This window comes from Erithacus rubecula, assembly GCF_903797595.1.
Source record: "Erithacus rubecula genome assembly, chromosome: 15".
NCBI lineage: Eukaryota > Metazoa > Chordata > Aves > Passeriformes > Muscicapidae > Erithacus > Erithacus rubecula.
Window position 1 is genome coordinate 444,695 of NC_136667.1, and position 14,939 is coordinate 459,633.

The following is a 14,939-nucleotide window of genomic DNA, read 5'->3' on the forward strand; positions in this document are numbered from 1 at the left end:
CTGTTAAACCAGGGGGGCAGTGACCCTGATCTCCTGGCACACATTATCTGCTAATGGGCCACCTTTAAACCAGCTGGGACAATCATCTTTATCTTTCCCTTGACCCACCCTTCATCCAGGAGCTATCACCTGTTAATGGGCCATTGTTACAAACTGGGTGTGGCAGAAATTCTTACCCCTGTGGGAGATATCTCCTGTTAATAGGCCATTGTTTAAACTGGGTGTGGCAGTGATCTTTATCTCCTGACACACATTCTCTGCTAATGGGCCATCTTTAAACCAGCTGGGGCAATCATCTTTATCTTCCCACAGCCCATCCTCCCTCCAGGAGATATCTCCTGTTCATGGCCAGTGAGTCCCAGTGCATGGCTGATAAAATTCCATCATCCCACTGGGAGATGCTCCAGCCAGGGGAGGAGCCAAGCCTTTCCTACCCAGATAAAAACTGAGATTTTGGACACCAAGGGACCTTCTTTCCCCTGGATTCCAGAGGAAAGCCAGACCTTTCCACATCATCCCTGGAGCTTCAGAGGAAACTGCACCTTCTCCAGGAGCACTGCTCCAGCTGAGCCACATCTGCCCCTGCAGGAGGATGCAGCACCATGGAATGGGACTGTGCCACCACCCTGACTGACTGAGGGTGTCAGCTTGGATTCTGGCTCTGGCAGGGTTTGGGATTGTTCTGTGTAATACTGTACTTCTATTGGAATTTTCCTAGTAAAGAACTGTTATTCCCAATTCCCATATCTTTGCCTGAGAGCCCCTTAATTTCAAAATTACAACAGTTATTTGGAGGGAAGGGGTTTGTATTCTCCATTTCAAAGAGAAGCTCCTGCCTTTATTGGCAGACACCTGTCCTTCAGACCAGAACATCTGGGAACACAGTCCTGCTCTGGGGCTCTCAGCCAGGGGCTCAGGGTTTGCCATGGCACAGCCAAGGCTCTGTGCCCCTGCTCCAGCCAAGCAGGCACTTTTTTAGTCATTAAGTTCCACAGGCCTCCCAAACGTTCTGTTCATTTTTTAATGACACAGAAATCTCATATTGTAAATCAATGGCTGTCTTGTCCAGACCCTGAACATTTTACTCAGATAAATTAATTCTCCCTCTGGCTGGCAGTCAGAGAAACTGCATGAGAGAAAGGATTACTTACATGAGAAAGGATTTGCAATATCAAGCCCATTAAACTCTTAGTTTATCAGGTGAAGGGAATAGATCTGCACTTCAAACTGTGTCTATCTCACTTATTAGAATTTCTCCTGGTTTTTGTTCTGTTTCAGATCATTCCCTTATTTACTCTGAGCTTACTGTGCCTTCTGCCAGTGTCAGCATGGCTCAGCTGGCAGCAGATGCTCTGCTAGCTCTGAGCACACTGGTGTGAAGAAACAAGAACAGAGTGAGAATTGATGTGAACTTTTGCCTGAAACCTGAGCTCAAACCTTGGTATTTATGAAACTCTGCTTCTAATTCATGTAGCAGCTCACTTTAAAAATACTGCCTGCCAGTTTAGCTGGAGGACAGGAGCACTGCCAGGGGGAGGAGCAGCCCACTCCTGGCAGCTCCCTAAACCCATTTCTTACAACACCAAGCTCTGGAGCTGTCACTTGAGGAAACGTGCTGACAAATCTTCTGAGGTTTGCCCACTCACAGTCAGTCAAGTGCCAGCAGCAGCTGGGCTGGAAGGAGCTGCTGTCTCAGGACAGGGTTGTGGCTCCTGAGAGGGCTCAGGGGGAGGAGGGTCTGTGCTGACCCCTCTCTGCTGTGCCCCCAGGGCAAGCACAGCAAGAGGGGAGCAGCCAGCCACTTGTGCTGTGACTCTGAAAGGAGCTCTCTCATTTCCAGACACCTCCTGAGGCTTTAAATAAACAGAGCTGCACTTCACCAATTATCATGCCTGTTTTGCTCAGCTCCCCAGAGGATTCCATTTTAGAAGAACAGTACTGCTCAATATACAGAGCTGTTTGGGTAAAATTACAAAAATGAAAAAACAATGTGATGGCACCTGTAGCATCAGCAGAATGTAAAATATGAAAGGAATTATCATTCCAATTATTTAGACCATCCCATTCACTGGTAAAAGCTGTTATATAGGCATTATACCCAAAAACTCCCTAATCCATTGTACATTTTGGATTCCTTTGTTAATCCTACATTGCCCAATGAGAGCAGCTCAGTATGCAAATGCAAGTTTCTAGATACAATCTTTGTCCAACAGACTTTTTGCTTTCCCAGTCCCTTTTTGTATTTCCCACCCAGGAGCCCAGCAGATCTAACTCCAAGCCAAGGCTGGAAGGGCACAATGCAAACATGACAATTTTCCATTCCTCTGTGCCTGAGCAGCTCTCAGAAGGGTTCTGCTGCTCTCCAGGACCCCTCCCTGCACACAGGGCTCGTGCCAAGGGGATCCAGCCTGGCACTGAAGGGACAGATTGGCTTTGGAAACCTCCTCCAGCTGTGCTGCAGTTCTCAAAAGCAACCACAAACCTCTGGATCCTGGGCTTAGTGGCTCCTTTTCACCCCCACTGACTCCCCAGTGGTATTTCTCTGTACTCTTTTCAGAAGAAGCCTTTTGGCTGACAAGGTGAACCTTTACAGTCAAGCTGGATCCTCAGTGTTTGCACTCTCCCTTGCAGCAGAGGTTCTGCAAGCAAAAGATGCTTTTAGTAGCTCTTTTAGCAGCCTTGCAAGGATGTAAAGGGCCAGGAGCAGTAAACATTTCCCTGGAGGCTGCCAGGTGGAACAGAAGTGAATTCTGCTCCCCTTAGCACTGCTGTCACTGCAGGGCTGCACAAAGATAAAGACACCAAGAAGAGCTGAACAAACCCACTGCCAGCACCCCATGGCAGTGAGCAAGGACAGGCACCCTGGGCTGCCCAGGGGCTGCTCCTGGCTCAGGAACTGCAGGATTCAGTCTGTGAGGAGCAGGGCTCTGAGTGCTGCCCTGCACTGCACTGCCAGCACACCTGAGCCACCCTCACACCTCCCACCCCACCTGGGCCAGGCTGGCACTCTGGGATTCCTCATCAGAGCAGCAACAGCCCCTGGAAATCACCCACACAGACCAGCAGCAGCCCTGGCACATCCTGCTCAGCCTGCAGCTGCCTCAGCTAACACAGCACAGGAACACTGCAGCTGTCTGTGAGAGACTGCAGGAAAAACTGCAACTGTCTGTGAGAGACTGCAGGAGAAACTGCAACTGTCTGTGAGAGACTGCAGGAGAAACTGCAACTGTCTGTGAGAGACTGCAGGAAAAACTGCAGCTGCCTGTGAGAGACCAGGAAAAACTGCAACTGTCTGTGAGAGACTGCAGGAAAAACTGCAGCTGTCTGTGAGAGACTGCAGGAGAAACTGCAACTGTCTGTGAGAGACTGCAGGAAAAACTGCAACTGTCTGTGAGAGACTGCAGGAAAAACTGCAACTGTCTGTAAGAGACTGCAGGAAAAACTGCAGCTGCCTGTGAGAGACCAGGAAAAACTGCAACTGTCTGTGAGAGACTGCAGGAGAAACTGCAACTGTCTGTGAGAGACTGCAGGAAAAACTGCAGCTGCCTGTGAGAGACTGCAGGAGAAACTGCAGCTGCCTGTGAGAGACTGCAGGAGAAACTGCAGCTGCCTGTGAGAGACTGCAGGAGAAACTGCAGCTGCCTGTGAGAGACTGCAGGAGAAACTGCAACTGTCCATGGGAGAGAATAGGAAAAAACCTGCAGCTGTCTATGAGAGAGTGCAGGGAAAAAACTGCAACTGTCCATGGGAGAGAACAGGAAAAGGGAATCTGACCTCCCCACCACACTGCCCTGGCCTCTGCTCAGTGGAATTCCCAGGTACTTCCAAGCCAAACATAACAGCAAACACAAAAAACCACCAAACACAGCCCCAAACACAGCCCCAAACACAGCCCCAAACACAGCCCCAAACACACCAAACACAGCTAACCCTGACCCTAACCCTGACCCCAAGCACAGCCCCTCTGCAGCTCTCCCCTCTCCAGCACTCCCCAGTGCTGATCCCCCAGCTGAGGGGGTCTGGGCTCCCTGCAATGGGCTCCCAGCTGGGCAGGGGCTGTGTGACCACACTGCTGTGAATTTACAGTGTCAGCCCCTGCCTTCCAGTGCCACCAGGGCAGAGTGCTCTGCTCCCAGCTCTGCTCCTGGGCTGGGCTGGGATCTGCTGGGGCTGTGTGAGTGCCCAGCCCTGCTCTGGGCTCTCCCTGAGCCCCAGCAGCTGCAGGCAGGGCTCTGCTGAGTCCCTGTGCCAGCAGCTGCCCAGGAGCCCAACCTGCAGCCCAGAGGGAGGGGAACCCTGCTGGGCCCCCAGAGCAGCCTCACAGCCCCTCAGGGGGAAAGGCAGGGGCAGGAAAGGGGCTTCATAAGGGCATTTTCTGCTAATTAAGTCACATCCTAAAGAAACAGAGTCACCTTGGAATGGGATCTTGCTTCTGAACTTGAAGACAAATATCAGGAAAAATAATCAGCAGCTCTAAAATCCACACAGATACTGGCACAGACATTTTGCCAGTGAACTGAGCTCTCCAAGGGGCAGGCACACATGCACAGGACCCCACAGCCACAGTGCAGCTCCCACCACAGCTGGGAGCAAAGCTGCACAGAGCAGCAAAGCTGCTCTGCTGAGCTGTCCTGAGCTGACCTGGGCACACAGACCATGGTCCAGCCTGGCAGTGCTCTGCTCACACTCTGCAGGCAGCCCCTACCTGCTCCCTCTGCTCTGCAGGGGCCCAGAGGAGCAGCCCGCAGCCCTGCAGCCCACAGCCCTGCAGTCCTGCAGCCCTGCAGCCCATAGCCCTGCAGCCCACAGCCCTGCAGCCCTGCAGCCCACAGCCCTGCAGCCCACAGCCCTGCAGCCAGGATTCCTTGTCTGCTGCTCACAGTGCTCAGTGTGATCCAAGGTGTGAAGCTCTCAGACTTGAGTCTAACTCCAAATTCTGCCAAGGCTTTTTTTGTCCTCGTGGCAGTTTTGTGTCACTGTGACCCCAGTGAGAAGTGCCAAGGACTGAAAATCTGGGTGTTAAGAGCTCCACTGCCATTTCTGCCACATTCTGAGCTTGCTGAGTCCCCAGCTTCTGCTCTGAGCCGTATCTGAAGTCTGAGCTTACAAAAAACTTTGCCATATCCCTGTGCCATATCCCTGTGCCATCCCTGTGCCATATCCCTGCCATCCCTGTGCCATCCCTGTGCCACATCCCTGTGCCACATCCCTGTGCCACATCCCTGTGCCATATCCCTGTGCCATATCCCTGTGCCATCCCTGTGCCATATCCCTGCCATCCCTGTGCCACATCCCTGTGCCACATCCCTGTGCCACATCCCTGTGCCACATCCCTGTGCCACATCCCTGCCATCCCTGTGCCATGCTGTGCCATCCCTGTGCCACATCCCTGTGCCACATCCCTGTGCCACATCCCTGTGCCACATCCCTGTGCCACATCCCTGCCATCCCTGTGCCATGCTGTGCCATCCCTGTGCCACATCCCTGTGCCACATCCCTGTGCCACATCCCTGTGCTATATCCCTGTGCCACATCCCTGTGCCACATCCCTGTGCCATCCCTTTGCTGCCCCCAGAGAGCCCAGCTGAGCAGGGCTGGGATCCTCCCTGCAGCATCTGCACCAGGGATGGAGGCACAGCAGCTCCCCTGGGCTTTGCAGTGCCTGGGGAAACACTTGTGGAGAAAAGCAGCACAATCCTCCCATGGGGGGACTGTGCCATCTGCACTCCCTGCTGGAGACAGGAGTCTGACCCAGAAACCAACTGCTGCCCCAGAGCATCCCCCAGAGCATCCCCCAGAGCATCCCCCAGCCCAGCACACCCCCCTACAGCAGCACAGCCCTGCTCCTGCCCAGGATCCTGTGACTGATCAGCGACTGACCCAGAGCATCCCCCAGCCCAGCGAGCAGGGCCAGGCAGGCACAGCAGCTGAGCCATTCACATTTGAACAGTCCACCCAAAACAATCCCTCTTTGATTATTTCCCCTATCTATTGGTTTGTGCCATTTCCCTGAGGTGGAAAAAGGCTCTTTGCCAGTAATTCATTATAAATGCCTCAGCCATTCCCATCAGCTGCAGCAGGTCTGCACTGCACTGCTCAGTATTCAAATATGCACAAACTTCTCTTCCCTCCAACTCACCAAAACCAATTTTTGAATCACTCTGAGAATTTAATCACACCTCAGTTCTCTTGGCTATCATCAGTGTGCACGCTTCACACAACATTTACTTTCTGTGCAGGTCCCAAACCTAGAGATGAGTTTATTTTACACACACAGGACACTGTTACTGGATGCTCTCTCAGGGTAAATTACAGGCCCAGCTCTGCACAGGGTTTTATACTAACTGCTCCTTAATCCCGTGCTAACTCCCTGCAGGTTGGTACAGCCCTGATCCCCCTGGAGAAACACACCTGGCTGCTGCAGGGTGGGCAAACACTGCTCTGCCTCTGGGGCACACCTGTGCCCACACACAGGAACCCAACAGAGCCCAGCAATCACTCTGCTCATCAGCTGCACCCAGTGCTGACCTCATTCCTGTCTGGAAAGCTGCAGCCACCACAGTGCAGAGCCCTCTGCCCCTGCTTCTCCCAGCACCTGGCACGGCTTGCAGGGCTGGATCAGTGCTGCTCCTGAAAAACACTCAGGAGCACATCCCTGCAGCCCCTGAGCCCTCAGCATGGATGGATGGATGATGGATGGATGGATGGAGGGATGATGGATGGATGGATGGATGATGGATGGATGGATGGATGGAGGGATGATGGATGGAAGATGGATGGAAGATGGATGGATGATGGATGGATGATGGATGGATGGATGGATGGAGGGATGATGGATGGATGGATGATGGATGGATGATGGATGGATGGATGGATGGATGGATGGATGGATGGATGGATGGATGGATGGATGGATGGATGGATGGATGATGTATGATGGGTGGATGATGGATGGGTGGATGATGATGGATGGATGGATGGATGGATGGATGATGGATGGATGGATGGATGGATGGATGGATGGATGGATGGATGATGGATGGATGGATGGATGGATGGATGGATGGATGGATGGATGGATGGATGGATGGATGATGGATGGATGGATGATGGATGGATGGATGATGGATGATGGATGGATGACGGATGGATGGATGGATGATGTATGATGGATGGATGGATGGATGATGGATGATGGATGGATGATGGATGATGGATGATGGATGATGGATGGATGGATGATGTATGATGGATGGATGATGTATGATGGATGGATGGATGATGTATGATGGGTGGATGATGGATGATGGATGATGGATGGATGGATGATGTATGATGGATGGATGGATGATGTATGATGGATGGATGGATGATGTATGATGGGTGGATGATGGATGGGTGGATGATGGATGGATGGATGATGGATCCATGGATGATGGATGGATGATGGATGGATGTCTTATGAGGAAACAGAAACGACCACTGTTACTAAGGGGGAAATAGGTGTCAGCAGTTAATTTTGCAATGACATAAATATGGAATTCAAAGATACTGAAGGATTCAAGGAAGACCCAATCCATGGGAACGTAACCACATGAAAAATTACCATTAACTGATGCAAAGAATAAAAGTCAGAGCCCAGGTGAATGCCAGAGCTCTGCCTGAGATGCATCCAGGCTAAAAGCTGCACTCCAGCTGAGCCAGGGTCCCACCGTGCCCCTTCTCCCATCAGGGGCTGTCCAGGGACCCCCATCCCCAGAGCTGGCACAGCCCTGCCCTGAGCCTGCAGCCAGGAGGGGCTGCTGCAGCAGCAGGGCACAGGGCAGGGGAGAACCAGGGGAAAACAGAGGAAAAAACAGGGGAAAACTGGGGGAAAACCAGAGCACAAGGCAGGGCAAAACCAGGGGAAAACAGAGCACAAGGCAGGGGAAAACCAGTGGAAAAAACAGAGCACAAAGCGGGGGAAAACCAGAGGAAAAACCAGAGGAAAAACAGAGGAAAAAACAGAGGAAAAAACAGAGCATAAACCAGAGCATAAACCCAGAGCACAAACCAGAGCTCAAACGAAAACTCTGTGTGGCTCCTCCAGCCCCAGCCCTGCTCTGACACAAGACAAACCAAGCAAAGCTGCCCCTGCTCCCAGCTGGCAGGATTGCAAAGTCAATGAGAGATTTCAATAAGTTTGCTGCATTTTTATCAGGATTAAGGGAATCATTTATAGGATAGAATCATTTGTAGTAGATGAAAGAATACACTTTCCTCTACTTCCCTCCTTGAAAAAAATCTATTAAAACTGTATAATTAAAACTCCTGAACATAGTCCAGCTAAATGCTCTTAATTGAAATGTGGTCTATTTTAAAAAATTCTCTTTTGTTTTTTAATAAAACCACTGTCTGCTCTTGTGAGAAACCTCTGAAAATCATTAACTGTCATTCATCACCCAAATTACCAATAAAGCTGTTCTTCACTCACTCACCTAGTGCAAGGCACAGAATTTCTCTCTGCAGTCCTGGCCAAAGGAAGATGATCCTTTCCCCAGTTTAGTGACACAGATGGCACAAGCCATGGTCAGGCACCCTTGGGGTGTGAGCCAAGCTGCCCCTCGTCCCAGTGCCCTCTGCCCAGCCCCAGGGACACAGAGGGATCCCCCAGTCTGGGTTGCTCAGGGTTGGTTTGTTTGCATTCCACACCTGAGGATTATCCAGGGGCCCCTCGTTTGAGCCCACTGGTGCCAGGTGTGGAGGGAGGCACAAAGCAGAACCAGCCCAGCCCAGGCAGGCTCAGAGGGTACTCACTGATGTGTACAGGTATCCTTCACTGTTCATGGCCAGGTACAGCTTGGTTTGGACCCCCTGGATGGCCACCACTCGCAGCCCCACGGGAATGAGGTTAAACAGAGCTGGGGAGAAAGGGGGAGAGCAAAATCAGCCCTGGGCAGCAAAACTGGAGAGAAAATTAAACCAGAACCACCAGAAGCAAACAAAAACGTCTGTTCATGCAGAGATTCACCCCTGTGGGGGCTGCAGGGCAGCACTTGCACCATCAAGTGCTTTTCCAGCAATTTCCACCTGCAGCTCAGGAATTATCTCAGGGTGTGAGTGCATCTCCTCCTCCTGCAGGTGGGAACTGCTGGGAGAACCTGCTGGGCTTTTCTTAGGGGGTTTTCTTTTGCCATCAAGTGCAAAAAGGAATCCAGAAGCAAACAAACAAAAAAAACTTCCAAGACAATCAAACCTTTTTTTCAAAGTCAATAAACATCTCGACCGAAAGGAAGAAGATGAAATTCAGAAAAGTTGAAAACCATCATTAGCATCTCAAAATGTTTCCACTTATAACTCACTGGGGTTTAATTTCTCCTCTTTTTTAGAGGAGAATTGGTTTTGAAAAACAGAGTTAAATAACTTCAAACTGAAATGAAAGGGCAGCATATTCTTTAGATCAACCCCTGAATCTGTGCTTTCAAAACTCTGCTGCTTTGAATGTTCTGCTTGTGCACATGCTAATAGTGGCAGGATTTATAAGCACAGAAACAACTCTTCAAAAAATGAAGATTCTGGTTTGCAAAGTGGCAAAAAAAAAAAAAAAAAAAAAAAAAAAAAAAAAAAAAAAAGAAAAAAAAAAAAGCAAAACTCTGCCATAGCTTGGATTAATGGATATGTTAACACTGAACACAAGAAATAAGGAGTTGAATGGAGCACTCTGTGTTCAGTATGTAGGATTAAAAATAACAAGGAGTTAAGAAAATTATCACAACCCAAAGTATCTCCTTCCACTCTGTGGAAGTGCAGAGATAGGATAAAGTGATGCCAAACTACTTCTCATTTCCAGAGATTTATTACTTGGCTGAAAAACTCTGGTCTGCTTCAGGCACAAGCTTGATATTTATGGTCACTGTCTAAAGCCAATTTAAAATCAAATTATGAATTTGAAATATTTTTATTATTTTCAAAATTATGGCTACGAATTATGACCCATTATAAATTCCCTTTTCAGCCTGAAAACCCCCAAGTGGTCATACTTTAGTAAAAAAAAAATTACAGCTTGACAGCATTTGACACAGATCCCAAATTCTGTGTTTGGGGCTGTCAGGAGCCCTGAGGTGGGAGCACTGCACTTTCTACAGTGGTCAAACATAGCAGAAAAAATGGAAACATCCAGAGCTGGCAAATAAAGGCAGGGAATCATCAAACCTGTGTTTTCCCTGTCACAGCCAGGAGTGCAGACACACCCCAGACCCTCAGGACCATCCCCTCCTCACCCTGAATTCCCTGGGCAGCTTTTGGCAAAAGAAACCTGGATTTTCACTAAGGGAAATGGACTTTTCACTCACTCTACCAAATGAAAATAATCCAAAGTGATTTGCACCCTACTCCTACATGTTTCAAGTGAGGGTATGAGGACAAGGATGTCCATCCAGGCTCAGCAGTCCAGGGACAGGTATCCCTGCTTGAGACAGAAATGAAGTGCTCAGGCAGAGGCAGCAGCACGGCTGCATTTGGGAGCACAAACATTTCCCTGAGCTCCTGGTGGGGCCACCTGGACCTTCCTGCAGGGCACTGCTTCCTGCACTGCCTTCCTTCCCCCTCCTGAAACCTTTCTGCTAGCTCTGTGAGACCCTGGAGTGTTTTTCACACACCAAATCAATGCTCCAGTCATCTTTTCTTGTGTTCTATTAATCCTCAGAGCTGTAAAAATCCCCAATCAAAAACAACAAGTAAAAATCCCCAGAAAAGCTGGCTGGAAGTTGATGGTCCAATTTAGAAGAGGTAATAAATATGAAAAGTGAAGTGGCAAATGCTGCTGGAGTCCCAGGCTGTGGAAGAGCAGGGTGCTATGGAATGAGCCCCTGTGAGAGTGGAGATTGCATTTTTCTATTTCAGGCTCTGAGTAGGCGAGCAAATTTTCCCTGCCGAAAAAAAAAATCTAATAAAATCCAAAGGACAGCAATGAACTTCTCTGGATTACCATGGAGATAACATTTGCTTTGTTTGTCACATGTGTCATCATTGCCTCCCCGAGTTCATTATTCCTGGGAGGATTTCTCCCAGTGTTCCCCCAGACCCAGCCACACACACCACTGATGCTCGTGTCACTTACTGTAGCTACTGTCCTCCTCTTTTGTTCCATCAATTGTTCCATCTGCTTGCAGCTGCAAGTGGTATCCTTGCCTGCTGTACAGCTTTGTTACTATTCCTTTAAGCTGAGGCTCTGCAAAAAAACAACAGGGAGATTAATGTGGGAAATCCTGGTGTGCTGGGAGCAGGACGTGGAAAACAAATCTTCAGGGTTCTTCCCAAGGCTGAGGTAAGAAAAGGACCCGAACAAAAGCAGGGCTACCAGCCTGGCAACACTTTCCACTTAGGCTGAGATCACCTTTATGTCTATGAAATCAACTGCCAAAATGATTAAATGCCACTTTCCATTGCAACGTGAGCAGCACAGGGAAATCTCCTTCCAGTGAATGCAGGTTCCAGCAGCCCAGCTCTATCTCAGTGCAGATTAAAAACGAGCTGGCTAAGAATATAGTCAGTCTTTGAACAAGGTGTGAGTCCTCAGATGGAGAGGAAAAAGGAGACTATTTCAACAGCATTAATAGGAGCCACAGTGACAGCAGAGAGCCTGAATACACAGCAGCAAACGTTTAGCACAGGAACTGCTGCAGCTCCAATAAACAAAGCCCCATTCCTCGCTGCTCCAAAGAGCACAGAGCATCCAGAGAGATAAATTACTCAATGAACATATGGAAAATGGAGAGGGAAACCCTGAAATGCAGCAATGTGTGGAGCTGCAAAATAAATATTACCATAAGGGCTGAGGTAATTACCTCATCAGCTTGAAGAAGGAAGATCAAAACAATGCATAGTTTGGACAGATCTCTTTTTTCCATCCCCAGCTTCACAGCTAGAAAGGGAAGTGTCTCACACAGCTCCATATCAGCCCAGACCACAGGGCACACAGCAGCAGGGCTGCTGTCAGAGTGCCACTCAGCACGTCTGGCTGAAGCAGCAGCAGTGACTGCGAGCCAGCTCTACGTCCCCTGCATGCCAATGCCATCTGCACTGTGCCACACTCAGCTCTGGCTGCCCCTGCAGCTGATGCACAGCCCTGCCTGCCCAGGGCAGGGCTCTGGGATGAGCTGTGTCCCTGGGGCTGGGGTCCTGCAGCCAGGGCACCGGGCTCTGCACTCCAGCAGGGCTGGGCAGCGCCTCCAGCAGCCGGCACCGGGGCAGCAGAGCTTAGCAGCAACTTCGGTAGGAGTCCTGACGCACACACAGCTCTTATCGACCAACTCCTCTGAGCAGAGATCATCCCAGCCCGGCCCATGGCAAAGCTGCGGCAAACTGGGAGCAAGGCAGAGGCAGAGCGGGGGAAGCGCGGCAGCACTGCCGGAGGGGTTTGTTCCTCCCACGCACAATCGCCCCCCGGGGCAGGGGGCGAGTTCCTCGGGCTGATGCTGCCCTGGGAGCAGACAGACCCGTGCCCGGGGCAGCTGCAGCTGGGCATTCCTAGAAAGGCACAGGGCGCCCAGCAGAGCTCTGGCAGTGCCACAAAGCACGGAGCAACCTGCAAACAGGATAAAGCGTGGCACGGGCACGCTGTGAAGCAGGACATGAAAACCTGATCTCCAGAGCACAGAGTTATTTCAAATACAGCTGAGAAAAATGAGTGTGAGGGGACCTTCCCGCTGGCATCTCCCCACAAACAGCCTTGTGCATGTGTGTGACAGGGACAGACAGGTACAGGGACCTGGCTGACACAGGTGTGCACTGAGGCACAGACAGCACTGCCTGCTCCCAGACAGACCAGAACAGGACAGGGGACAGGACTGCCATGGGGTGCCCGGGTCAGCCAGGCCACACAAACCACAGCTGGCAACACCTGTAGGTCTCAACAGCTGGAGCCTGAATCCAACCAGCTCAGGTATTGCCAGGGCCTCTGCAGGAGCACGGAGACACCATCCCTTCCCCACACTGACACACACCCCAGCTTCCATCACATCCCACCCCATCCCATCACCCCAACCCACCCCCAAAGACACAACCCCCGCCAACCTGGTCGCCTCCTTCTCCTTTTCTTGGAGCCAAAGAGTTTGACCCTGGAGAAGACATTGAGCTTGTTCTTGTCGCAGCTGCCCTTGCTCTTGCTGGGGCTGCTGACACACTTGCAGGCGTTGGACTTCTCCCGCTCCCTGGCCTGTCTCTTCTGGCGGATCAGGGAGCTGGCGATGGCAGCGGCCATGGCCGCCACGGCTCAGGCACGGCGGGGCCGCTGGCCGGCGGGGGCCAGCATGCTGCTGGGCGCCCCCGAGCCCGGGGACCCTGCTGGCTGCCCCCGAGCCTGGGGACACTCGGGCCAGGCCGGCCCGGGCCAGCACCGCCCGCCGCGGGACGGGCGCGCAGCCCCGCTCCGCACGGAGCTCCGGCGCTTTTCTCCTCGGATCTTCCCCTTCTGCCTTCCCGGCGCTTTCTTACTCCTCCCGGCCTCTCGCAGGGGGCGGCTTGCAGGCGCAGGGCAGCGTGTCTATGCGGATCGCAGGCAGGACACGCTCCGGGCTGCTCGCTCGCAGACACGGCGCCTCCGCTCGCCGCAGGCTCATCGCATCGCTCCTAGCCCCGACTTCTGCACGGAACTTGTCTCCCCGCCCGTGCCCTCCCCATGGAAATCCCAGCGAACACCTGTTAGACTCCAGCAGGGCAGTCCTGCAGGCTCTGTGGATCCTTCCCCTCCTCTCGCAGGAGGAGCCCGCAGTGCTGGAGGCGCTGGGCTCGGTGCAGCGCCCGGCCGGGGGAGGCTGTGCCAGGTGAGCGCAGCTCTGTCCGGCCTGGGGGGGCTGTTCCAGATGAGCGCAGCCCTGCCAGGTGAGCGCAGCCCTGCCAGGTGAGAACAGCTCTGTCCGGCCGGGGGAGGCTGTGCCAGGTGAGCGCAGCCCTGCCAGGTGAGCGCAGCTCTGTCCGGCCTGGGCGAGGCTCCGCCAGGTGAGCGCAGCCCTGCCCGGCAGCTCGGCTCTCCGCAGCGTTTCCAGCAGGTGAACGAGCGGCTCCGAGCCGGGGCTGCGGCAGGAGGAGCAGGAGGAGCAGGAGGAGCAGCAGCAGCAGCAGGGTCCCTCCGGCAGCGATGCAGGCACCGCGCACTCCCCACGAGCCGTGCGCTGGGTACAGAGATGAGACGACGCAGCAAACCCTGATCACCGCCTCCTCCTCCTCCTCTGTGCCTCCTCCTTCTCCTCCTCCTCCTCCTCCTCCCGCTCTTCTCCAGGCGCGGCGGCGAACGGCGGGGAGAGAACGGCGAGCGGCGAGCGGCGAGCGGAGAGCGGCGAGCCCTGCCCGGCGCTGCGGGGCCACGGCGGGGAGGGGGCTCGGGGCGGGCAGGGGAGCGGCCCCGGGGGAGGATGCTCAGGTGCGGCGGTGCCAGGGCAGAGGATGCTCAGGGGAGCGGGTACCAGGGCAGGGGATGCTCAGGTGCGGCGGTGCCAGGGCAGGGGATGCTCAGGTGCGGCGGTAGCAGGACAGAAGATGCTCAGGGGAGCGGGTACCAGGGCAGGGGGTACCACGGGAGGGGGTGCCAGGGCAGGGGGTACCTGCGGCGCTCGGAGCCGCCTCCCGGGAGCGCAGACACCCAAACAGACGTGACTGCGGTGAGCAAACAGCCCCGCTGGCCGCGCAGCCAGCACACCTGGGCTCTGCAGCCACGGCTCCCCCCGGCCTTCCCCTCATCCCCGCAGGGTGTCCCTCATCCCTGCACCGTGTCCCCTCATCCCCGCAGGGTCTGTCCCCTCATCCCTGCACGGCGTCCCCCCATCCCTGCAGGGTCTGTCCCCTCATCCCTGCACCGTGTCCCCTCATCCCTGCACGATGTCCCCTCATCCCCGCAGGGTCTGTCCCCTCATCCCTGCACGATGTCCCCTCTCCGCCTCACGCATTTCTCGGAGGTTTTTTGC

General features: G+C 53.1%; 1 protein-coding gene across 3 annotated transcripts in view; it reads right to left on the reverse strand.

The window, feature by feature from the left end:
* Window positions 1-14,939, reverse strand: part of FGF13 (fibroblast growth factor 13) — a 145,175-nt gene that overhangs the window by 24,473 nt on the left and 105,763 nt on the right. For 2 of the 3 annotated variants that reach the window (XM_079318674.1, XM_079318676.1), the window contains 2 exons: window positions 11,099-11,209; window positions 8,797-8,900 (listed from right to left, as the gene is read on the reverse strand). In XM_079318674.1, coding sequence (XP_079174800.1) covers window positions 8,797-8,900; window positions 11,099-11,209 — 215 coding nt within the window. Of the gene's footprint in view, window positions 1-8,796; window positions 8,901-11,098; window positions 11,210-13,053; window positions 13,815-13,998; window positions 14,344-14,939 lie in introns of those variants that run through there. The other variant, XM_079318675.1, reaches the window with a different exon arrangement.